Raw genomic sequence first — 27,599 nt, 5'->3', positions numbered from 1 at the left:
TGATAAAATATGACAGATGATGCTAGAGTAGCATGTAAGCAGTTTGCCAAATACTGCTTACATACTTTACAATCAGTATTATTATTATTATTTGTCACCTCCAGGGAGTTCAAAGACTCATCGAAGGAGGGCATCTACTCTACAACTCTGCTTTCACCATTCACAATCCACCAACTGACCGCAACAACACCAACACCATCTAAAGCTGGCAACCAACACTAGTATTTCCACAGACAATCACAAACATCCATGCCCACGGCAGGATTCGAACCTGCAGCCTCTTGACTGGAGAACAGACACGCTGATCATACATCTATATATTCCAGAAAATACACCCACCACTAACAAAAATCATCATTAGTTTTGAGGTATGTTATCTTTTTGTTAATTATCTCAAATTTTCTTTATTATATCCATTTTCAATGATTTCAACAAAGCCATATCTATCCCATATATTAAAATGGATATCTGAAAAAAAGTAGGTAGAAATTTGCAGAAGTCATATCATTAATGTCCTGAGGGATCTACAGTGCATAATATTAATATTATATGATTAAGTTTACATTATTACTAATATCCTCACAACAATTTTGATAAAAATTAGTCTCACTTGTCTGCACTTTAATACTGTAAGATCACGGATTTTAGTCTTCTAACATTAATCCACCTAGATCTTGATGTTCCACATTTAACTGCCATATTGGCATCAAACATCTGTTTTGCTAACTTCCCTGCCCTCCTTTCTGTTTAAGTGACCATATGACCTTAGTTCAGCTCCGCTTATACATTCTTGAATGCAAACATTGTCAAATTCCTTCTAATATCTTTATTATAAATATCTTCATCTTTAATGTGATTCTGACATTGATGGCATCTGTTCACTCTCCAAAGTTTTCTCAGAACTCTCACACCTGTGATCTCTAGTTTTTGATCAAATACTTTTCTAATTTCTAATCCACAGATTCATAAATTAAAACCTGGTTTGAACAGTCTTGTATACTGTTAGTTTAGGAATTTGGTTCCTTTTTTCTCTCTCTTATTTCATATAAATTAATTCATGTGGTTTTTTCCATACCAGAATTGCTTAATCTACAGTGTTTCCATATTTAATTTGCCATCTTCACTAAAAATTGATAAAGTAGTTGAAATATTGAATTGTTATGATTCTGCATTGAGAATGCAGCTAATTTTCCACATTGCTGCCTATTTTCATAGTTTTGGTCTTTTTATTGCTAATTTTCATTAAAAATTTGTTAACTGTTATTCAATTTAGTAATGAATCTCCAAACTTGCAGTAGATTTTTTATATATCATCTGTGTAAAGAAAATAGCTACAATTGATATCTCCAATCCTGATATTGGATTTAATGCCATGTGCTTTTAGATGTGATCCATATAAATTATGAATAAGAGTGAAGATAAGGTGCACCCTTGTCTCACACCTGATTTTATATCAAACCACTTTGCTGTGTTATTTTCAATTCTAAATGCAGACTTTCAACTTAAATATAGACTGCCCTGAATAGATTTTCTCTTGGCACCTTATCACATGCTTTTTCCAGATCCCAGTTATATTCAGAATGCTACCTAAACCCAGCTTGTTCTTCTCAGAGCTTCTTTTTTCACAATGTTTCTTAGCCTCTTCTCTAGTATGCTTGCTTATCTTATATGAAACACTTAGTACAGAAATTCCTCTGTAATTCTCACTCAGCTTTGTTCCCCTTGTGATACATGGGAATTATGAGAGCTGACCTTTAATCATCTGGAATTCGACTGACCAGGCCATCTGAATTAAGCAGAGTAGTCACGGAGCATTTATACCACCATACCTGAGCATTTCTAGTCAAATTTCATCATCTACTCTAGCTGCCTTACCACATTTCAGGTTTTTGATAGCTTTTTCTATCTCAAATATTGATAGGTGCTCCTGATTACATTCCTCTTAAATATTTTCTACCAATGCTGCTGTCTCTGCTTATTTCATTTAAGTCTTTAAAAGTAATTACTCCAGATATTCAGAATAACTTCAGTTCATTTTCATATTGTACTCTTTCCTCGATTTCTAATAGCCTCTAGAGCATCTTGCCACTTTCCTGCTATTTATCTTCTATATTTGCTGCTATATATTCTCCCATGACTTTTTTGTTTAGCTACTTTTATGCAATGCTTAGCTCTCAAACATTTTTCCTCTGCATTCTCTTAGGGTATCTCCTGACTTACTTGCTAAGATACTTTCAATATCATATGTTTTCATCTTTTTCAGGATTATATCTCTTCTTACATCCACCACAAAGTTCTGATTTTTCTATCCTTGCAGACAGCTTCACCACATGCTTTTCTAATCAAAACAATGTTTCCTTAAGGGTTTGCAACTAAGACTTCAAGATTTGGTTTTTGTTTTAGAGCAAGGCTACAGTTCAACAATAAAAGCTACTCAACATTAACTCTTTTTAAAGCATTCTTATATATTTTTCTTTTCAATGATAGAAATTTTTATTCTGCTTAAAACCAAGTACAGGTAGTTCCTAACCTTGCAAGTTCATTCGTTTTTATCACACACTTGTGAAGTGGGGATAGACATAATGTTAAATAATGGTCAACAAAACAATAGTTTAGCAGTTTAAAGTATTAAACTTCTGTTAATAGTTTAAATAAATAAAGTAACGTTTAAATATTTAAAGAACAATCATTTTAATGTGTACAACCGTACACAAAGTTGAAGTGCTTAGGTAATATTTCACTCAGATCTTCAACAGTCATTTTGCCATGTGTTTACTTATGATCTCATATTTGGGTTTCAATGTTATTCTTCTTTGTATTTACATCACTCCCACTGCTTTGTTTTGGCATATCCACTCTTTATAGAAAACAACAACATAACTGTTTTTCTGTGAGTCAGTGAGAGGCTAACTTCCTGAACAAACAAATATATGCATAGTACTGTATCGTATAGCTATGTATATGTGGTTTAAAATGTCGTATTTCAAAATGTTTAGCATTTAATTATCACAATTAATGTTAATATTTTCAATTTTGTTGATACTTGATATTAGAAAAAAAGAATTCGTAAAGCAAGAACTGCCTGTAATGATCAATTCTAATTTCAAATCCACCATATATTCTTGTATCATGAACCATCACCATCAATAATAATAGTCAATAACTTCTTTTTTTCTTGTATCTTCTTTCCATGTGAATTTATGCATATCTTTATGTTGAAACACTGTGTTAGTTATGATTATTCAATCTCCTGAAACAGAAATCCAGCATTCATTTTATAATTTATATATCAGCTCTGCCATTTTCCTCAAATTTTCTCAAAACATTTAGATATGTCTGGGATTCATTTCCTACCTTGCTGTTCAGATCTTCAAAAAGGACCAGCTTTTCCCTTTTCTTTTTGTCAGCTGCTTTCCCAAGTTACTTGAAAATTCCCCCATTCCTTCCTAAGGATAATTTCTGTGAGACCATAGCCACAACTAAGTCTACTGTTCAATTCTCCATTTTGAAATTTGCTCAGATAACTCTTGAAAGTGCCTTCCAATCAAGAAGTTTATCTTCGTTTTTGGTGTTGAATGCTATTGCTTCCTTTCCTTGATTACACTTCCTGAATCAGGATTGCACTTGTTTTTCTTCATCTCACCAGTTATGTCCACATGGTACTTCTCCAGTTTGACTTCTTTTCCATTCATACCTCTTATGGTGATAGTGCCTATCTTCAATTCTGCTGACATTGAAGCAATTGTTCCAACAGCTTTTCAATGTCTGCCCTGGTTCCCTGACAAAAAAAAAAAAAAAAAACAGTAGAGTCTCGTTTAACCAGGTGGCACCCCAAGTCAATATGCCATACCATCATGTTTGTTACTGGTTTATGCCAATACAAAATACAATTTGGTCTCCTAAGTCCCAAACTACCAGACATCCTCATTCATTCAGTAACCAGTAGATACCAACTAATAGTATGCAACACATGAAGATGAAGATTGGACATTAGGTCAGGAGCCATGGCCAGTTCATGCATTCTGTAAAAGTTACATGGAGATCTCCTCCCGGTTATTATCTAGCTTTGACTATTAGGTGACCCTTTTATGAAAGTATAAATATCATAACCACCTTCAATCCCCCTACTCATAAAATTGATTCATTTATCCAGCACATATGTTAAACTGAATGCCTAGCAGATAAGAAAATACAAATACTATATTGATTTAATCAACCATGGAAAAATAGGCGTTTTTGTTCATGCTGTGGAGGCATGCCATAGGATTGATTAAAAGATGCACACAACTGTTGCATTCAACAAAAAAAGTTTTTGTATGACCCCACACATGAAAGGTCACAGAACCAATAACTTGACAGTGCCATGTGTGGGTAAGTGTTTATGGAGAAAGAAGTAATCTACTGATATGTTTCTTGAAGAGTTGGAGTTATATTCGGTGGGAAAAACAGCATTGGGAGATTGTTGTGAAGAATAGAAGTGGATAGAACGAAGGAAGATGAGAAGTTTGTTCAGTATGTTTGGAGTTGGACAGTGTACGTGTGCTGGCCAGTTGCTGCTCTAGTTCTTACATGGTTAGGAGAAAGTGGAGGAATGATAATAACTAATTCAGGAGCAATGCCAATGAAAGTACTTGAAGAAAAGTGCCGTGCAGGAACAGAACATCTATGGGGAAAAGTGACTAAAGGGAGTCCCACTGAGGGAACAGTCACCTATTAAGGAGGTTGCTCTCTTGAGAAAGTATTGAAAAACCTCAGGTCATGCTTAAATCATTCCTTGAAACCCATAGTTTGTGATATTTTACAAGTCAGATTAGAGACAGCTTCTCCCAATGACAGTGAATAATATTCTCAATAAATATACTGAACCAGGGAGAGAGAATGCCTGCCAAAATTTAAAAAGAATTTGTTTGATCGTGTACCAAACTGGACTGGACTATCCAAATTTGTGGGCTGTTCAAAGTTTTTAATCAGATGTCATTTTCAAAAATCCCTCTTTGGAAAGATATTATGAAAACGATTGAATATCTTAATGATAGGGAAAAAACGATCTTGACAACCCCAGTTTGGCCTGAATCTAGCTGTTTTTAATTAGTCTTTCAATTTCAAGACAACTGGATGTAGGATTATTATTTTATTCTGAATAAAGGTTTGCCTGTATGTTTGCTGTGCAACGAGTCCGTATCCGTCAATAAAGAATACAACTTGAAGAGACGTTTTATTTCGAGACATGCAGATCACCCAAAAATTGATGGACAACTACGAAAAGATGAAATACAGAAGTTGAAGAAGAACTTGGATACCCAGCAGCAAATGTTCAAAAAGCAAAGAACGCAGCACTGCAGCATTGTCAAAGCCAGCTTTGTGGTAAGCGAAAAAATTGCTAAGCATTCTAAGTCATTTGGTGAAGGAGAATTTATCAAAGAATGTCTGCTGGATGTTGCAAGTATGATATGTTCCTGAAAAAAAAAAAAAAGACTTTGAGAATATTCGTTTGTCAAGACGTACTATTGTCCAACAGATAGAAATTATGGCTAATGATATCAAAAAAAGTTTAAAAGAGAAGATTGCTAGATTGGAAGCATTTTCAATTGCTTTGGATGACAGCACCGATGCCTCTGATACAGCACAACTAGCAATATTTATTTGAGGAGTTCATGCGGATTTCAACATCACAGAAGAATTATGGGTGCTTCGGCCGTTAAAGGAACAACTACCGGTGAAGATATATTTGAAACAGTCAACACAGTCTTCGAGAGATTTGGGCTTAAATGGAGTTCACTATCTGGCATATGCACTGATGGAGCCCCTGCAATGGTTGGTGCACAGAAGGGATTTATTGGAATAGTTCATGAAAGAGCAATAGAACTACAGACCATCTGGAAAATTTAACAAATTTTCACTGCATTATCCAACAACAAAATCTGTGTGCAAAATTTATTAAATTCACAAATGTTATGAAAGTTGTAGTAGCCAGTATTAACTTTATTAAAGTCACGTGCACTTAATCACCGCCAATTTAAGGAGTATTTGGCAGACCTATTTTCGGATTATGTGTCTTATTATTGTGAAGTGAGGTGGTTGAGTAAAGGTAAAATGTTAAAACGATTTTATGATCTAAGACAAGACATTGCAGATTTTATGGACATAAAAGGAAACACAATTAACCAAGCAAAAGATAATGAGTGGGTGTGTGATTTAGCATTCCTTGTAGATGTCACCGGATACCTAAACGAACTGAATCTTAAATTGCAAAAACAAGGACAATTGGTTCATGAACTGCATGGACATGTCAAAGCTTTTTGTAATAAACTAAGATTGTTGGAAAGTCAGATAAGAGCTAAAAATTGTTATCGTTTTCCTACTCTAGCAACTCATAAAAATATCCCTTATAATTATTATGAAGATGAACTGAAGGCACTAATAGAGCAATTTGATACAAGGTTTGCCGACTTCAAAAACAAAGACTCCACATTTGCTATATTCGCTCGTCCGATGGATGCTGATGTAAATAATGTGTGAGAAAACTTATAGATGGAACTTATTGAGCTTCAGGCGGATTTAGTGCTAAAATCACAATTTAACAACATTGCTTTGACAGATTTTTATAAATTTTATTTGATGAAAAAAAAAATACAAATTTACGCACCTTTTCAAGAAAAATCATTTCAAAGATGAAATACAATAAATCAAAAATTCGGACAAGAGTAGTTGAAGTACAAGGCCAATCTTCATATTAAATTGTTATGTCGTTCATTATATTATAAAATTTATGTAGAGCTTTATACCAAAGCATTATATTATAAATAAATGAAATATAAAGTAGCAACTTGTTTTAATTCATTTAATATTAATTTATTTTATTTAATAATTTGGTCCGGCCCTTGACTCGGAGAATGATAATTTGGCCCCCGAACTAGGAAAGGTTGCCCATGCCTGATCTAAATTGTGGACTCCAAAAGGAAATAAATAGGAGAGTTCAACTTGCCTGGGGTGCATTCAGAAAATTGAAAAGCATTTTTCAAAACAATGATGTCCCACTGTTTAAAAAGGAAAACATTTAACCAGTGTATATTTCCAGTCATCGCATATGGTTGTGAAACTTGGTTGCTAACTGAAGCACTGACAAATAAACTAACAACAATTCAAAGAAAAATGGAGAGGTTGATGCTAGGCATCACATTAAAAGATAAGAAGCGAAACACCTGGATAAGAAGCCAGACTCACATCATTGACATCATTCTTCACCATAAGCGACTAAAATGAAAATGGGCCAGACATCTATCCAGGAGAGAAGATGAGTGATGGACAACTATAGTAACAAACTGGATTCCCAAAGAAGGGAAACGAGGCCAAGGACGTCCTAAAAGAAGGTGGAGTGATGAACTGTCAAAATTTGTTGGGAAAAATTGGTCAACCATTGCCAAGAACAGAGAAAGATGGAAAGAACTGGAGGAGGCCTATATCCAGCAGTGGACAGAAAATGGCTGAAAAGAAGATGTCAAGTTAGGGTAAGAGTAAAATAATTAAACATACCTTTATATGTTTAATATGGAAAGAGAATGCAGTAAATATGTTGTAATAAAGTAATTTACATGATTAAAATTTCAGTTTAGGAATTTAAAAAAATTTTTTTGTTGTGTACTCCTTTGTTGACATTCTACAGAAATTGTCCTATCATAACTGCGATATTTGGTAACCCTACCACGGCCTGCTTGAAGTACTAAAGTGCAGAAATCAGGTGCATTTAAACTCTATAAACTAAAATAATGAAGATCACATCAACTACTAGCTATTTAAATGTTGAAAGGGCAACATGAGAATCTGAGCTCCCCCCCCCAATAATTCTCTACAAATTTTCTCATTTCTGCTGCCAACAAGACTAAGCTAAATACAATTAAGATTAATTGTATAATTTTAATTGTAATTATCTTAATCTTAAGGATAAATAGGACTCTAAACTGAATTATGACAATATATGTTTGAAGTTTTTCCACTTGGTTACCCTATAAATTAAAAATGCCAAGAAATTATATTCTTGGTTTAATCCTTTATTCAAGTGTAAGCAAACAAAGTTTGCACTTGAAGTAACTTCAAGACAGGGTAACTCATATATAGAGACTAATGACTTCACATCACTTGCTTTAGCATCACTCAATAAAAAGCACATCCATAAGGATGTGCTTTTCATTTTAGTAATAAGGTGTGACACTTTTTGGCTACTTGTATATGGAAATATGACTTTGCATTACTTCAACCTTGGTATCACTTCTGGGTCTGGCTCCCACTGATGAGACCTCAATAAAGGTCAAAACTGGTCTGGGTAGTGACCTTTCTCATAATGCACATCATTATACATGTCTGTAAGGATATGTGCTTTGCACTGTGGGATACTAACAAGTGATGTGAAGTCATTAGTCTCTATATACGAGTTGACTTGTCCTAAAGTTACTTCAGATGTAAATTTTGTTTCCTTGCACTTGGATAAACGATCAAACCAAGAATATAATTTCTTGGCATCTTTAATTTATATGACTAACTAGGGGGCTACCCCCCCTCCCAGTGTTCCAAGCTGGTGGGCCGGTTCTCCTTGAATTCATCAGAATTCAAAAAAAAAAAGGGGGGGGCCTCCTTTTGAGAAAATAGGGACTGAATGACATAATACCAAGTCTTCTTAAGAGAAGATTCCAGGAAATTAGCATCAGCCTCCAACAATGCTGTTGCATGACTTGTTACCTTTAACAAGTCATGCAACAGCACAAGTCCCAAAAGAGTGGAAGGAAGGTAAAATTGTTTCATGTCAGGAAGGTGATAAGACAAAAGCTACAAATTATGAGCAGTTCTGTACATCTGGAGTTGTGGTTAATGTGTTGGAGAGGTTAGCAAGATATAGAAGTGATTTGATAACAGCAGTGATTGTCAGCATGGTTTTGTTAAAGTGAGGTCATGCTTTATTATTATTATTTCCCAAGACCTCATGGAGTCAAAGACTCATCTGGGAGGTCCTTTTATCACACACACACGTCTCATCATACCATGTCTTAAACACACTCAAACTCCTTGCAGACACCACACTCTCAGGTAAGGCATTCCAATCATTCACAACTCTGCGCGAAAAAAACCTGCCTCTCACTCCCTCTTTATACAGTTTCCAGGGATGACCTCTGGTTCTCCCCTGATCACCCACTATTCTCTGTAGAACTTCTCCACCATTGATCTTATAACAACTCCTTACCCACTTGTAGGTCTCTATCATATCTTCCCTCTTCCATCTCTCCACCAGACTCTGCAAATTACATCTTTTCAATCTTTCCTCATACTCAGCATTCCAGAGGTCAAAAACTACCTTAGTCAGTCGCCTTTGGACCCTTTCCAACATCTCTTCATCCTTCTGAAAACCCGGTGACCAAATCTGATGTACTGTCATATGCATATGACTATTTTACTTATAATACATATAATTATTCTTTCGGAGACACTTCTTTATAGACCTTTGTTATGTTTGACTTGACAATTTTACATTTGGACTGTAAATATTTTGAATTGTACATTATACATTTACAGTATAATGTACATTTTGGATTGTACTTTACTAACTTATGTACGTATACCAGCCACTGGATTAGAAACTTTTATTTAATACTGTGTTGGATCTGCTTTAACCCAATTTGCAAGACATGTCATGTGACATAGATTCCACAATGTGTTGGAGTGTATCTATGTCTACAACATACCAGGTGTTCACCAGACAGTCCTTTAAATGGCCCAGATTTGACAGAAGAGGACTTTCTCCCAGATGTTTTTCGAAGATGTCCATACATTCTCAATGCAGTTGAGAATGTATGCCACAGAGCCTGGTGGCCAAGGAGGATGGTGGAAGTTGCTATTATGCTTGCTGAACAAGTCTTGCCCAATGGACAGTAGCACTGTCATCCATGAAACCATCACTTGCTGATAAAAAGTTCTACATTTCAGGATGGACGTGACTGACGACAATGTTCAGATATTCCTTGCAGTACCTCCACTCTTCTAGCAATATCAGGAAACCCACTCTGCACCAACAGAACATGCCCCACATCATGACTACCTCCAGATCCTTGACTTGTGTTTACAAGGCAAGCTGGGTTCATTTTTTCATGAGGCTCCTGCCCAATTCTGGACATTGGAAGACCGGAAAAAATGCATGCAGTCTGATGAGTCATGGTACTCCTTGATCTATACTGATAGCAGTATAGATCAAGGAGTACCATGACTCATCAGACTGCATGCATTTTTTCCGGTCTTCCAATGTCCAGTGACCTTATCCTGAAACCACTATACATGAACTTTCTAGTTCTTCGCAGAAATCAGTGGTTTCTGTTTAGGCATATGACTGCCAATACCGACCCTCTTCAATTCCCAGCACATAGTTCTATGAGATGTAGGTCGGGAACAGACTTCATTAAATGCTTTGGTCAATTGTTGCACACACACACAGGAAATTATGTTTGCCTGTACAACCCTTCTCAAACAATAGCGATCTTGTTCTTGACTGTCTTAGGACCACAGTTATGCCTCTCAGACAAACAATGGGTTTATTTTTCCACTGATTAAGCACTCGTAATATCTCACCTTCTGAGAAACCAATCAGCTCTATTTTCAAAATCACAGCTCCAGCCAGGCAGGCACCCACAATAAGCCCTTTATTGAACTGCAGAAGATCCTTTGTTTTTTTCCCATTCTGATCAACCCTATGCAGCATTCTTAAATAGTTGCCTAGAACACTTGATCAAGTATTTGCATATATGCTGTCTAAGTAATGTACATCTGCATAAAAGTTTCTAATTCAGTAGCCACTAGGTGTACTTATAAGGTTCATATTTATGAATTTTGACAGAAAACACACATGTTGAAAAGATTATTTTACTGATTAATAATAAAATAATAACTTGACGTTTCGAACCCTGTATTGAGGTCATCATCATAAGGATACATGTGAATAAGAACCAAGCTACATGCTGTTGCATTCTATACAGGTAAATTACATCTACGTTGTTAACTAATCTTTTTTCTTAGACTGCTCTAGTGATTAAAAAAAAAAAACCTACAATAAAAACACTTCACCAAGTCTTCTTGTATTGAGATTTTTCTTTGTAGTTGCTATGAAGGTTGCAGATGGGTCCTCCACATTCTTGGAATGGTTAGACCATCATTTTTATTCAGATTTGGATCATGTTCGAGCAGCAGTTCACATGCTTCCTCGAATTTCCGCTCGAACCAGGTTTTGGTGCGGTGTAGGGACTTGGTACCTTTCCAATCAATTCTGTGGTATGTTTGGAGAGCGTGGTCAGAAAGGCCTGTTTCTCCAAAATGGAGGTATTTTATGTGTCGTTTGTGTTCATCCTTCCTGATTGGGATGGTTCACCTATTTCCCCTATGTATGGTATGTTACATGTGCATTGTATTTTGTAAACCCCTGGGTGGGCTAGGTGTGGCAGAGAATCCTTGGAAGAACTAAGTAGGTGTCTTAATTTTGTCGGGGGTTTAAAGGTGGTTTTGATGTTGTATTTGTGTAGTGTTCTGTCTATTTTTTCAGAAATGTCTCTAACATATGGCATAGCAATAGCATTCTTGAAATCTTTTTTGTTATTAGTGGTATCTTTGTGGAGGATCTTGTGAATGGTATTTATACTGTATCCATTTTTTTATAAAGGTATGTTTGATGGTCTCATATTCATTGTTAAGAGTTTGTTCATTTGAACAAATAGTTTGAGCTCTGTGTTTAAGGGTGCTTATGACCCCTAGTTTTTGTGTCGGGTGGTGATAAGAAGTTTTGTGTATGCACTGGCCTGTGTGTGTAGGTTTGCGGTAAACTGAGAAGGAGAGACAGTCTGAAGGAAGACGTGTGACAAGTGTGTCTAGGAACGGAAGAGAGTTGTTTTTTTCTATTTCAATGGTGAATTAGATGCGTTTGTGCTGTTTATTCAGGTGGCTAAGGAATGTATTTAGTGCTTCGCAGCCATGGGGCCAAATGGCAAAAATATTGTCGACGTATCTGAGCCAAAATTTGGGTTTTAGGCAAGCAGACTCTAGAGCTCGTTGCTCAAAGTGTTCCATATAAAAGTTCACTATTGGGAGGGAAAAGTGTACCCTCTTTTTGAAGGTAAAAATTGTTTTGCCACAAGAAATATCCGGAGCAGAGTACGTGGGCAAAGAGGGCCATGATGTCGTGTGGAAATATGTTCTGTAAGAGCAAAATAGTATCATTGATTGGGACATTGGTGAAAAGGGAAGTTATGTCAAAGCTGACTAATAGATCTTGGTCGTTGAGTGTAATATTTTTAATTTGGTTTATGAAATGTGTATTTTTTTATGTGGGAAGGGGAATGACCAACCAATTCCTTGAGTGTGGCCGCTAATTTTTTGGCTAAGTGGTAATTCGGGCTGTCGATTCCTTCCACAATTGGACATAATGGTGTGTCTGTTTTGTGTACTTTTGGCAGGCCATAAATTCTGGGTGCGTGGGCATACTGCAGTATTAATTTTTTTAATTGTTTCTTCCGGCCACGTGCTAACTGATTTAAGTAGTTCAGTAGTTTTCTTTTTGTTGCATTGTGTGGGGTTGTAATTTACCATTTGGTAGGTGTTGTGGTCCGATACCAAATGGTTCGTTTTTTTCTATGTAGGTTGTCCGATTTAAAACAACAGTGGCATTCCCTATATCTGCTTTTGTGATAATGTCACGGTTATTTTTTTAGGGATTTGAGGGACAGCTTTTCAGCTTTGTTTAGGTTGCTGCTTAATTTTTTGGTTGAATTTAGTAAACAGGCAGTTTCCATCCTTATTTTGTCAGCTAAATTGGTGGGGAGGGATCTTAAACCTCTCTCGATATGATAGATAAAAGAAAGAGTACTTATAAGGTGATGAATATACTGGACAAGGGAGATACATATACAATGGTTTCATCCTTTATCCAAGTGTAAGCAAACAAATTTTGCAAGTGAAGCCACTTCGCAAATAGGCTACTTATATATAGAGGCTAATGACTTCTCATCTTGCCTTAGAATCCCATAATGCAAGGCACATATTCTTACAGACATGCATAATGCTATGCATTATGGGAAGGGCAACTACCCACTGGGATTATTATTATTATTAAGAGAGACCTCCTGGGAGACAGGGACTCATTGAGGGAGGCCACATACTATATGCACCAGCTATCATACTTATTCTTGAAATTATTCACACCGTCTGCACTCACAACATCAACTGGCAATCCATTCCAATTACACATCACCCTGCGAGTGAAAAATCTAGTCCTTACTCGCTTCCTAGCATCATTCATTCTCAGCTTCCAAGGATGCCTTCTAGCCCTTTTCCCACCCTCCATAAAATGAAAAATTCCATCAACTGAAATCCTGTATGACCCTTTCAGAAGATTGTAAGTCCCAATCATATTACCTCTCTTTCTTCTGTTTGCTAGTGTCTGCAGTCTACAAATTTTCAATCTGTCTTCATAATCAGTATTCTATAATCTGTATATCATTTTTAACACTCTCCACTGTATCAGAATCGCAAAGGAAACCAGGAGACCAGACCTGAACACAATAGTCGAAGTGAGGTCTTATCAAGGCCTGGTAAAGAGGCAAAATAACATCTTTATCTTTACACGTGAAAGTTCGTTTTAGAATTACAATTATCTTTTGAATTGTATTTGCACCCTGAACTTCAACTTGTTATCTACTAACACTCCAAGATCACTAAGCCTGATTAGTTTCTTCTAGCATATTTCCAGTATAATACAATATTGGTTATCTAATCACACCAAAGTGCATGACTTTGCATTTACTGACATCCATTTTCTGATGCCAAACAATTCCAGCCTATTCAAATCATTCTGCAAGTACTGCATATCAGCAGCATTCCTGATTACCCTACTTATCTTTGCATCATCAGCAAATAGCTGTGTCACCTGTGAAATCCTTCCCGACATGATTAATGTAGACTGAATTACAGTGGACTAAGGACGGATCCTTGTGGTATACCATTAGGTACCTTAAATCTTGCAGAACTCACATCCCCCATATACCACTTTTTTGATATCTGCCAGTCAGCCATCCTTCTATCCATGATATTTTATAATCAAAACCCCATGCTGTATTCTGTTAAATAACAGTATACCCATTCCCATTGTCTAGTTCAATAGTAATATTATTATATTATGTGGGCAAGTTGCTAAAACATGACCTTCCCTTAGTAAGCCCATGCTGTTCATTTCAAAGTAGAGATTCACTGTCAACTCATTTCTGAATGGGAGCCCTAACCAATTAAATCTTCACCATAAAAACCGAGGTACTGATTGGTCGATAGCTGGATACACCGGTCTTTGCACCACCTTTGTGTAATGGAATCGCCATACATTCTCTGTTCCAGCGAAATCTTCTTTGCTCTGAAACTCAAATGATATAGCATTGTCAAAGGGATAGCCAGTCTCTATTTCTGAATTTATATTCAATTTGTGTAACAGCTCTAATATCTGCTCTTCATACACCTGAGTTTCTTCATTCAGTGAAGAGGTAGTAGTAAACTCAATGTTGCATACACCAGGGTGATAGCTTTTAGCAAAATGGGCACTCATTCTGCATTTGTAACCCTCACACCATCTGCATTCAGAAGAGTTATTCTTTCATATTCATTTTTTCTTTTACTTGCAGCATATATCAATAGAATTCCTCTAGGTTGTCTTTAGCTGCAGAGCCAGTTTCTTTTCATACTCCGAATTGGCTTTCTGTACAATAGTTGCGACTATCCTAACCTGCTGCTTATAATCTTCATAACGGACATCCTTATACACACACAGAATTCCTTCCACATCATCATTTCTTACGAATTTGCTTAATAAGATCATACATCCATTTGATTACTATAATAAAGTTCCTTCTATCACATGATGCTTGAAGAAGTTGTCTCGCAACAGTTCAATAAATTCAGTTTCATTCTTCTATGAGATTTTACTGCCATCCAATCAATATTTGAATAATTAAAGTCTCCCATTATGATTACTCTTTTCACACCCATCGTCTCTATTTGGTGATGCATTTCTTTATCACTAGCAACTGGTCCACCAGGTCTGTAACAACATCCCACTATGTAATTGATCTTGTTATATTCCACCTCACACAAGATGGCTTCAAATTCACTGCCACATGAAATACTATTACTAGTGTTACAATCATAGGTCTCAACACTAACTAGATTAAAGTCATCTGATATCATTAACAGCACACCCCCTCCTCTCCTATTCTTCCTAAAACTACTGTAACATTTACACTCTACATCAATTAGTATATCTGATTCTGATAGCCAGGTCTAAGTAATGCCTAAATCTGAAGTCCTAACATACTGACCAAGACAATAAACTCTACTCCTTTGTTTCTGATACTCCTAGCATTTGTGTATAGACATAATAATTTACATGCATGTCCTTTTGTATACTCTTGTCTACAATCTGCATGACACAGTTGGGCAACTCAGATTTCTATTCTTCTCTGGTGTCTTATACATGTAGACATCTTTGCACATATTTAATGGGTTTGAACTGGATGAACACAAAATTGAAATAATTCTCTCCTCTTAATCATTTCCATGACAGTGCCCATTCCCATCATTAGCACAATTATATAACAGTCACGCTTACACTCATATTCTCACCATTCCTCCCATTATAATTCAGTTTCCCAAACTCTGTGTTAGGTCTCATACCAGTCAGTTTTTCAAGACTCCTGATACCATACACATTCAGGTGTAGACCATCTCTCTTATACAAATCTAATCTTCTCTCAAACTCATTCCACAAATAGGAAGATTATACAACACATAAGAGTATCCCTTAGGATACTCAAGTAATTGATGAGCAGTCATTAGCCTCTATATACAAGTAGCCCAGTTGCGAAGTGACTTCACATGCAAACTTTGTTTGCTTGGCTAAAGAATATAATTTCTTCGCATCTTCAATTTATAATATAACCAAGTGAAAAAAACTTGAATAGAATACATATACAATGGTATACTTAAATTTTTTGAAGGCTTTTCACAGATTGCCACACAACAAGTTGTTAACTAAACTGGAGCAGGGATAGATTAGTGAACTGAATAGGTCAGTGGATGTCAGGCATCAGAAAGTTGTATACAGTGGATGCTATATCCAGAAAAAGTTGTCGCTAGCAGTGTGCCACAAGGATCTGTTTTGGGCTGATTGTCACTCAACTTGTATATTAATGATATTAGGATGGGTTTAACTGGAGATATACAACTATTTGCAGATGATGCAAAACTGGGCAGGATGAGGAAACAATGAGAAATCAAGCAAATGTAGCTTCAGAGGAGGATATGAATAGATTGTACGAGTGGACAAGAGAGTACAACTGTCGGTTCCATACAAGGATAAGGTTCTGAAATTTGGTAGGCAACAATGAGACTGCAAGGTATACACTTTGTGAAAAATTCTGAAGTAAAGTGAAGGAGGGTAAGGGAATAAGAAATCTGGAAGTGGCAGACAAGGACCTGAAGTTCAGGGGGGGGGGGGTCACATTGCACAATTTGTAAAGTCATCACACCCAATTATGATAATGATGCAGATAAAGAGCAGGTTCTTTGCATGGATAGTGATTGGTGAGCGCAATGTATTGCCTGACAGTGTGATGAATGCAGACAGTAAATGAGTTTAAAGCAGAGTTTGATAAGCTTTGTATGTAACAGTGTGTGTGTACTTCTCACAATGAGTCTTTCGACTCCACAGAAGTCTGTACATGATGTAACATCATGCCAGCTGGAAATTTGCCTAGTTAAATAGTCTCAGCAGTATTCCTCAGAGAACTAGTGATTACTATTTAGTCTTGAGCAGGATAAAATTGAATACAAAGATATATTGAGGGGTGCCTGTCTTCAATTCTGTTAAGTGAGCAGTTGGCTAATGGAACACCCCTAAACAGAATTGAAGACAGGCACCCCTCAATATAAGAAACCTTAATGGAAAAAGGTTGCTGCTAGCAAAAGAATTACAGACATACCATGTCAACCTACTGGTATTAATGAGACAGTTAAGATGCTTCTAAATAATAACTTCAAGTCTATATATTTGTGCCTATGGTCCCACAGAAGGTTCTACTAAGGTAGAAATGGAGGAATTTTTTGAGGCTTTAGAAAAAGCAACTGACACAATGAAAAAGGAAAAGTTAGTCCTTGTTGGGGATCTAAATAGTAGAGTAGGAAATGATTGTGAGACATACAAAAATATTTTGGGAAAATTTGGACAAAAGAGCAAAGCTAATAATAATGGCAAATATCTGTTGGATTTCTACTCAGGACATGGACAGGTTATTACTAACACCATGTTCCAACATAAAAATGTGCACAAATTCACATGGAGAGAAGACGCTAGGAATAAGAAAGGTCTCATTGACTATGTTATTGTTGATAGTGATGTTTTCTCCCTGGTGCAGGACACCAGAGTGTACAGAGGATTTGAAATTGAAAGGGATTACTATTTAGTCTTGAGCAAGATAAAATTGAATTTCATATTGAAAAGAATGACATATAAGAAAGTTTTAAAGCGAATAAAAGTTGAGCAGCTCTTAGATGTGAACTGTAGACTAAAATACACAGAGATCATTGAAGGAAAAATGAAAGAGTTTGAGAACAGGAACCAAACCTTGGAGATAAAGTGGCAAGCCTTAAAGAAAACCCTGATTGATTCAGCTAGAGAGGCATGTGGTGAAGTTGTCTGCAAGGATAGAAAAATTAGAACTCCATGTTGAAGGTTTATTTTTCACTTGGTTAGAGTATGATAAATTTAGTTTAATCCTTTATCCAAGTGTGAGCAAACACAGTGTACCACCTTAACCCAGTCCTGAAGATACTTTCAGGCGCAAACTTTGTTTGCTCACACTTGGATAAAGGATTAAACTAAATTTATCATAGAACTCCATGGTGGACAGAGGAAGTTAAAGAGGCAGTGAAGAAAAAGAAGAAAGCATATCAAAAGTTCCTGTCAAATAAGTCAGCTTGTGCTCTTAGAGAATACAGAGACAAATGCAAGAATGCTAAACACTGTGTAAAACTAGCTAAACAAAAGTCATTGGAGGACTTTGGCAAAAATATAGAAAATAAATATCAAGAAGGTGGCAAAATATTTTGGAGGTTGTTGAAGAAGCTTAGGAATGGAGGAAAGAATGCTGTAAAAGGAGTTAGAGATGATAAAGGTGACATGAAAACGAGAGAAAAAGATATCCTTGAAGTATGGAGTAATTACTTTGAAAAACTGCTAAATGAAACAAGCAGTGATGACAGCACAGTGGTAAAAAACACTGACCAGGCATGTAGTCAGGAATACATATCCATACTTGAAATAGAAAAAGCCATTAAAGGCTTGAAATGTGGAAAGGCAGCAGGAGTAGATGATATTCGACCAGAAATGCTGAAGTATGGTGGTATAAAAGTCTTACAGTGGCTGCACTGCATAGTTCAGAAAGCCTGGACAGAGGAAAGAATTCCCAATGATTGGAGTAGAGTTCTCATAGTACTCATATATAAAAAGGGAAATAAAACTGAATGTGAGAATTACAGAGGTATTTCCCTACTGAGTGTTCCTGGCAAGATCTATGCAAGTATACTTGAAAAACGGTTGAGAAGAATTGTGGAAGAAAGGCTTGGTGAAGAACAAGCTGGATTCAGGCAAAAATAGAGGCTGTCAGGATCAGATCTTCACTTTACGACAAATAGTCGAGAAAGCATGGGAATATAACAAAGATCTGTATTTAAGTTTTGTCGATTTGGAGAAGGCATATGACAAGGTGCCAAGAGAGAAGCTATTCAATACGCTGCAGTTATATGGTGTCAATGGGGCATTATATCAAGCAATACTTAGTCTTTATTTGAGTTGTAAGTCAGCAGTTAGAATTGAAGGAAGTACAGGAAGATGGTTTAATGTTAAATCTGGTGTGAGACAAGGATGTACATTATCCCGTCTGTTATTCATTATCTATATGGATCACATTATGAAGGAAAGTGGTATTGAAAATGATATCGAAATTGAAGATGTTAATGTCAGCTCTTTGCTTTATGTGGATGATGTTATACTTCTAAATAAATCCGCTACAAGTCTGCAAGATTCTCTGACTAAATTGAATAGCTGTTAATAGATATGGTATGAAGGTCAGCAATAAAAAGACAATGAAAATAGGCAGAATTATTGAAAATGTCATCTGGGTTGTGAGTGGAGAACCTGTGGAACAAGTAAAACATTTCAGCTACTTAGGCATGATTTTTACTGAAGATGGTAAATTAAATATAGAAACAGACAACAGAATCAGCAAAGCTGGTATGGTGGGAAGTCAATTGAATAAATTCATATGGAATAAAAGAGAAATTAGTCAGAACATTAAATTAGCTGTATACAAGACAGTGTTCAAATCAGTTTTAATTATGGATCTGAGAGCTGGGTCAGAAGTAAAACACTTGACCAAAGACTAGAGACCACAGATATGAGAGTCCTGAGAAAGATTATAGGCGTGAACAGATGGCATCAATGGCAATATCATATTAAAAACGAGGATATTAGGAAAGAATTTGACATTGTCAGCATTCAGGAATGCGTTAGCAGAGCTAATCTCAGGTGGTATGGTCACTTAAACAGAATGGGCAAGGAAAGATTAGCAAAACTAGTGTTCTCTGCCAGGTTGGCAGGAAAGCGACCCAGAGGAAGACCAAGATATAGGTGGATTGATACGGTACAAAGTGCCTTAGACGACAGAAATATAAGATCTGATAATGTTGGAGTCTTGACAAGTAACAGACTGATTTGGAGGAAAATTGTAGATAGGAAGTTAGTAATGATGTAATTTTTTTCATGTAGTACTATCACATCCTGTACACCCCTTGAGGGTACATGTGTCAGGAATTTGATGATGAAGTCTATATTTATGCAAAAAGTGATCAACAAAAATCAAAAACAAAGGAGTAGCTGCAGCATTTAATACTAGCAAGAAGTTCTCTAACTTTTCTAATGGCAGACAGTTTCAAGTAAAGAGAGATGGGCAAATTTTAAAATTGGACAATAACTTATTTGCATGTGGAGAACAGAAGGTTATACTAAGGAAGTAGTAGACAAGTTTTTTTTGAGCCATCAGTGGACAGCTGACAAAGGATAAGCTGGTTCATAGAGCTCTTAAAAGTAGAGTAAGAAATGAATCCCATACAAACAGAAATGTTTTGAGAAAAGAGCAAAACTAGTAATGGTAAATACCTGCTGGATTTCTTTTGTTCAAGATGAGTCATTACAAACATGTTCCAGCATAAATTCACATGGAGAGAACACACTGATTAATAAGAAATCTTACTATGTTAGAGCTAACAGGGATATCTTCAAACCAGTTCAGATTTGAATAGTAAACACTTTTAGTTCAGAGCAACATCAAAATGAATATATTGTATTGTGAAGAAAAATGGGAAATTTTAAAAAAAATCATTATTAATGAATTTAAGAATCAAAAGTCAAGTGGGTGAACTGTAGACTATTCATAACCAACAATCCAAAGTCTTTATATCACTTTGGTTATTCATCTATGGAGCCTGTAGTGTTTTCGCACCACAATGAAAACTAGGTGACCAAATATGAGCACAACAGTCCATATGTGGTCTGACCAATACCTTATATAGAGGCACCACCACATCACTACATATTAAAAATGAAAACATTCAAAAGGAATGCAACATCATTACTCAAGTTTTTAATGGCACTTGTGACATAATAAAGTTTATTAGCCACATATTCACAAGAATATAATAGCATTACTGCAAATATTTCAACCAGAAGCTAATTGGTCATCATCAAGCCATTAGCATAATCACAAGGTGAAGCTAGAACAAAGAACGTTAATCCTATTTACAGAACTGAGCCACGTACTGAATGCCACAGCGGTTGGTTACAATAAAATAAGATTACAATTAAGGCACAAATTTAAAATTAACTGATTTGAAATAAAATAAATTTAATTTTGATAATGGAATGAATGAATAACAGAGCATTATATTAAATTAAATTTTATAAAATTAAATTACCTAAAATACAGGGATGGACAGGAGGATGCACTATTGATTGCCATTTATAAGGATGAGACTCTCAAATCTTGCAATAGAGAGGCAGTCATTCTGACAGAAATTTGGACAGTGTAGAAATGCTTCAGCAACCTCTTAACCTAAACCTGCACACTGACGTAAAAGTATTGGACCATAGGATATTGTGGTCAGTGTTCACGCCATGCAGAATTTTCAGGTTTGTTGTTGTTGATATAAAATTGGTACTCTTGTAGTCATTTTTCAAAAGAATGTCTTGTTTGTCCAGAGTACAAGCAGAGGCATTCACAATGAACCTAGTAAACACAGGAAGGAAGGGAGAGAGGAGCTGTTTATCTTTCGTGAATGGCAGCCAAGCAGAAAATTTGTTGAATGAAAAAAAGAAATTAAAAACTTTCGCATATCTTGCACATGAAAAAACGTTCAAATACGTTCACATCGGGGCAATAGTAACTTGCTCACCATGGTAAACAACATGCCATCCCCAACAACCACTATACTGCAGATGCAAGAAAAACAAGTAGTTTTATTATATCAATAAGGTACAAAGACATTTGCAGTGTGTAATATATTTGTCAACAAATAGTGCAATTAGAGACAAGTGGGATAAAAACAGCACTAACGAATCACATCCCCCCCACACACAGAAATTATGCTGTATAGACTCAAGCAAAACAGTATGTTGTGCTGTCAAACACAGTATCTAACTAAAAACTATCACACCAAACATTTGTCCAAATTTTGAATTACGTGAAATAAGTGTTTGTTCGATTGCATTTGAAATTTTCGAATGTCATTAAGACAGATCACAAAGGCTAACATCGAAAAACTTCTACTGCCGAATCGAACTAACATGCTGTATAATGTGCGTGCAAGTCTGCCCACCAGCTCGACACAGAAGTGGCACGCAAACAAGCAGCAATAAAATTCAACCGAAGGATTGAAACTTTGTATCAGTTGAGCAAGCCAGCATGACACTGAAGCGGTGCACAAACAGCAATGAGAAGTCCCGTCAGAACGATAAATGGGCGAAACACCACACTGACATGAACATGTTAAAACTAAGAAATGTATAGTGAATGTTATGGCGGTTTCAGATATTTTGGAATTCAGTTGAAGAGAATCAGCATTTAAACTCAATTGTCGGCTTGCCTTTGTCATTGAGTTGTGTGATCTTTTGTTAATACCACACCAATCATATACACATGTTCATAGCTGCTCTATCGCTACCGGCCTACCATTGATGTCCATTTTACGCTCTGCTTTTACTTCTCATTAGTCATTCGTGAAGGACTATCCATAACGTATATCAAGTCTTGTAAATTACTGGTAATTTTTGCTTGAAATACAGAGAAACGTTGAAGTTACAGTGCTGATTATAAACCCAAAGTTATGATAAACTCAAGGATCTTGCAATTCCAAATGATAAAAGGACAAGCAAGAACAAAACTGTGTTTTAAGTTGATTACAGAAGCATTGCTGCTAAAGATTCAAATATATTGTGTGATGAAAGTGAGCGACTGATCACATAACTTTGATAATTAAAATTTAAATACATTAGTTTTATAATTCTTAATTAACAATTCTTGTGAGCAATTATAAATTATAATGAATACTGAGGATTTAATTATGTCAATTTAGTTTTTGCCTGAAAAAGTTTAGTTTCGAAAAATCCCTGCATATATCTCACATGATTTTTGAACTTTCAATTTTGGGGAAAAAGTGCAATATATTTTCATGATCTTAGCAATCATCTGAGAGAGATCCCTGAGATGTATAGGATACTGACTTGAAAGAATCTAAGATGCATTTAAACTCCCTTGAGGTGAAGTCATTCTGTAGAATGGTGCACTGGATGGTGCTCAATTCTTGTTGGAAAGCTTGGGAATTGGATCAGAAGATAACATGTGCTCTGTTGAGCAAAGATTTGAAGAAAACCCTGTTTTTACGTTTTCCTGCCATTTACGTCATTTTCCGTTGGCCTGTCTTAAGGCTTATTCTTACGATATATTGTTTTCCCACCATTAACAACTTGATGTGGACGTTATTTCCCATGATTTGCGTTTTTTTTGCTGGTGGCAATATTGATTTTCAAATCAATTTCTGCAGAAATCTGCGCATTTCTGTTCCCAGTTGACGTTGCTTTCAGCTGTAGTTTCGTTTCCGCCATCACTGTGACCTGCGCGCTTGCAGAAGTAATGTAGTAATAGCGATACCATGATTTTTCAATCACAGTATGAATTGATATTGCAGAATTTCTGCTACGTAATTTAGCGTGTGAAAGTTGCTTTTAAGTTGCCGTGGTGGATTATCCGCGTTAGTAACATGGAGAAAAGAGACAGAAAATGTATTTCAGTAGAAGAAAAGATGGCAATTCTGCGACATATAGATTGGCATGCCGGAACACGTTTGCATTTAGCAAAAGATCTTGGACTCTCCGTGTCCACTTTGAACACGATAGCAAAAAACAGGTCAAGCATTGAACTCGATGCAAAGCAATCTGGCGCTATTTCAAAAAAATAAATAAATAAAGATTTTTAAAATAGATAAATGTAAGTAATTGTAAATTCATTTATTTTCAGATATTAAATTTCGTAATCGGGTATGTAGACTCGCATACTAGCAGTAAGTCATCTTTTAGCCCTTTTTTTAATGTTTTTTTTACATTTCCTGCTATTTACACTTTTTTCTATCAGTCCCCTGAAAAGAGTAAAAAAAGGGGTTTTACTGTACATGCCTATAGATGAAAATGACAATTTCGCCCACAACACTGACTTCAAGAAGGTGGATGAATTCATTTACCTTGAAGCTCTAATAAGCACCAAGAGTAGATGTCAACCAGAAATTAAAAGAATTACCATGGTGAGGTTAGCAATGGTGCAAATGCAGAAAATATGCAAAGACAAACATTTCTATCACTACAAAATCAAGACTGGTCAATAACTTCATGTTTACAATTTTCATTTATGATACTGAATCTTGGACACTCAGCAAGACAGATATGAACAACATAAACTTGCTTCAAGATGTGGTGCTGGAGAAGGATGTTGTGACTCCTGGATGGACAAAAGATCTAAGGAAAGCATAATAAGTCAACTGAAAATCAAGAGGCAGCTATGTGACATTGTAAATGAAAGAATTCTCAAATACTTCTGTCACATTTCAAGGTGTGTAAATGACAACCTGGAAAAACTTATGATCCGAAGCAAAGTGGAAGGAAAAAGAAAAAGAGGATGCCCAAGACCAAGATGATTGGACCAGATTAAAAAGATCACCGGACTTACTTTGGAGTTGGCCACTGATACAACAAAAGACAGAAAGAAATGGAGAGAGATTGTGGCTAGGGTCATAAGTCTTCAAACATGATGAGACTGAGCAAAAAGATGATTTTTTGAGATGGATGATGTGCTGAATATTGCTGTATGTAGAGCCATGTGAAGGTAGGTTGACAATGAACAGATGTAGCAAGTATTCCAGAAGGGGGTAGAAGAAAGGAGGACATTCAGGAAGGCTAGTATTCCATCCTTTTCTTTTTCAAAGGTGAAGTTAATGCATGGATGAAGGCTGTTGATTTTGGTTAAAAAGGTAAAGATTCTTCTGAGTCTAGCCAGATGGCAAACACATCTACATATTGAACCCAAAATGAGGGTTGGGGGTTTTGAAGAGAATAGCGATTCCTCAAGCTGCTCTAAATAGAAATTGGCAAGTGCAGGGCTTCCCACAGTGGTTCCTTCGATCTGTTTGTGGAATTGGTTTCTGCATATAAAAAAGCTTGAGTGCATGATGAAGTTAAACAGTTTAATCATGCCTAGTTTAACTATTATTAGAGGGGAATTCCTCTGATAACATTTGGAGAATGTCAGCCAGAGGTACACTGGTAAATAAGGACTAGATAACAAAGCTGACCATGAGATCTATAGGCTGAAAGGTTAGGATTTTTATTTTTGTCAGAAAATCTGATGAATTCTTCACAGAAGCTTGCTTGTGGCCAGTATGGGAGTTTAAAGAATGAGATAGAATTTGGCTAAGTCAGGGGTCAGCAACCGGTGGCCCACATGCGTCCCAAACGTGCATTTTTGGTGGCCCTTAAAAGGTTGACCATACATGGCCTGTATATTGAGTTATTTAAATAATACATTTTATAATACGAGTGATAAATTAAAAATAATTTTATACCTATACTTTGTGATATTGCCATGCAAGTTGGTGCAAGTCAACCGTGTGAGTCATCATGAGTGGGGATAACAAAGGTGACTTCATCCGAACAACCAAGAGTTTGGCGCACTTCTGTAGTCACGTTCATTGGTCTGTCTTTTAATATAATTCAATAACATCAACTATTATTTTCAGAGGATTTATATTTGTTAACAAATAATTTCAAAAATGGGTTCAAGAAAACGTAAAATTGCAGATGAAGGAAGAAGGTTTAATGATGAATGGAACAGCAAGTACTTCTTTATTGAAAATGGGAGTAAACCCCTTTGTTTTATTTGTCATAAAAGTGTTGCTGTTATGAAAGAATATAATATCAGACGTATTACAAGAATGTCATACTTTATCTCGTGCTTTAAATATTTGTGTTTTTTAAGATTGATATAATAAAAACTGATAACTTCAGTATTTTTTTCACTCACTATTTTCTCTTAACTAAACCCTTGCAGCCCGATTATTAAAAATAAAAGTTGAAATTGGCCCGAGAGTCTGAAAAGCTTGCCAACCCTTGGGCTAAGTGATAGGTGAGGAAGTCTGTGCAATCAACTATGGGTATGAGTGGAACTCCTTTATGTATTTTTCGTAGGCCATAAAAAGTGGGGGTTCTACCAAAATGAGCCTTCAATTTTTTGATGTCTTCATCCCAACAGATCACTTTGTTGAAACTGATCTGTTGTCAAAGACAGAGCCTCGTAAGTTTGATTATAGTCGCCAACTGGAGGAACTAAGCCTTTTTTCGAACGGTTCCCAAGTTAGTCAATCTCTGGCATGGGCAAGCAGGTTTTTTCTCCCAGAAACTCGCGTTTTTCGACCTGTAAACTCAAGAAAATCGACTGTAAAACCCACACTATTTTCGGACAGCAGACATAGGTGTTAGAATTAGGGACCACGAGATGGCGGCACTTGTCAGTCACCTTCACCGGAAGTCATATTAGCGATAGTCTTGGACGAGCTATCTCTGATTGGTTAACAGTGGAGATTGAACTGCCCCATCAGTCTCCAAAAAAGTTAGATAGGATTAAAACGGCCTCACCTACTCCCTATATGGGAATAAAACGGCATTAGTTTTTTTTAATATTAAAAGCATTTTCATTATGTAAAATAATCAAAGTATTTAATTACACTAAGCTTAGTCATGTTATGAGCTGCGAAAATAAGCTTAGGAAAACACTATGGGGGAGAGGGACTGAGAAGTTCCGATAAACACCTAGAACAAAAATGACTGGTTTTTGCAACAAGGGAAAGACTTTTTCTCATAGAATCTCAAATGATGCAGCAGCATTGTAACACTTTATGGGGAATATGTGTAAGTTACATGGTTCTACCTCAATTCCTTCATGGTGATTATCACAACTTTTCAGCACATCCTTAACTGCGCACCTAATGTTTAAAAGTTTTATCAATTATGTTATAAGAATGACAACATGACAACTGTTGGAGGAAGATGCAGCAAGTTGAATTTTATTGAAGATTTTTTATTTTTTTGTAGTCTTTCATATAGAAAGAAAAATAAAGTTCTGAACTTTAAAAAGAGATAAAAGGATGGAAAAAAGTGAAGTTGATTGGTTTACATTATGACTTTTAGAGAAAACAGGGAACTGAAATTATATGAGTTTTGTGATTATTTAAAAGGGAATGCTGCAATGTTTTAATTAATGATTTTGGATCCAGAAGTTTTATTTCCGATTCTCCAATGATAAAACTTTCTTAATAAATTCAATGGCTGCCACCCATGATCAAATAACTTCACAGCAAATGAGATGTTTTCAAAAGAAAAAAGTTAAATTATGGAAAAAAAAATTGAATGCATTAAAACAAGGCTGAAATTTCACTCAACAGGTTACCACATAACTTGTCTATTATCTGTTAACTTGCCTGCGGAAAGTGGATTTCTGGAGTCCTGGTCATTAGTATTGTTGATCATGTTTCCTCAATTGTTTGTATTCGTTTTTGTCTTCTTTCTGTTGATATTTGTGTTGCATTGATGTCACTGGTATTATTTTCTTTGCATAGAGCAGTGGTCGCCAAAGGGGTCGATATGACATTGTTAGGGGTCGATTCGGGCTCAGGGGTCGACAGAAAAATATAAGACATCATTGTATGGGTAATGTTTAATTCGGTTAACTTGGATTACCTCCATGACAAAAGACATGGAGATAATGACAATGCAATTAAGAGTGAATCGTGGGATCAGTACCTCCATCTTACAGGTCCATGATTAGGACCTGTAAGATGGAGTAAGGTCATGAAAATAGTTACTGAGGCCAATCAAGTAGGCG

At 36.1% G+C, this 27,599-nt stretch overlaps 1 protein-coding gene across 2 annotated transcripts in view; it reads right to left on the bottom strand.

Annotated features, from left to right (window-relative positions):
* Window positions 1-27,599, bottom strand: part of LOC150094204 (PEST proteolytic signal-containing nuclear protein-like) — a 170,608-nt gene that overhangs the window by 128,276 nt on the left and 14,733 nt on the right. Inside the window, exon 1 of one of the 2 annotated variants that reach the window (XM_090412132.1) lies at window positions 2,531-2,718. The exons of the other annotated variant lie outside the window; for it this stretch is intronic. Within the exon in view, the coding sequence (XP_090268258.1) occupies window positions 2,531-2,543 (13 nt within the window). The 5' untranslated portion in view covers window positions 2,544-2,718. Of the gene's footprint in view, window positions 1-2,530; window positions 2,719-27,599 lie in introns of those variants that run through there. 2 annotated transcript variants of the gene reach the window in all.

This window comes from Typopeltis vanoorti, chromosome 22 (assembly GCF_054136105.1).
Source record: "Typopeltis vanoorti isolate ZY-2024b chromosome 22, IOZ_Tvanoo_1.0, whole genome shotgun sequence".
NCBI classification, from domain to species: Eukaryota; Metazoa; Arthropoda; class Arachnida; order Uropygi; family Thelyphonidae; genus Typopeltis; species Typopeltis vanoorti.
The sequence above is the reverse complement of the archived record's forward strand: the minus strand, read 5'-3'. Positions and strand labels throughout refer to the sequence as shown.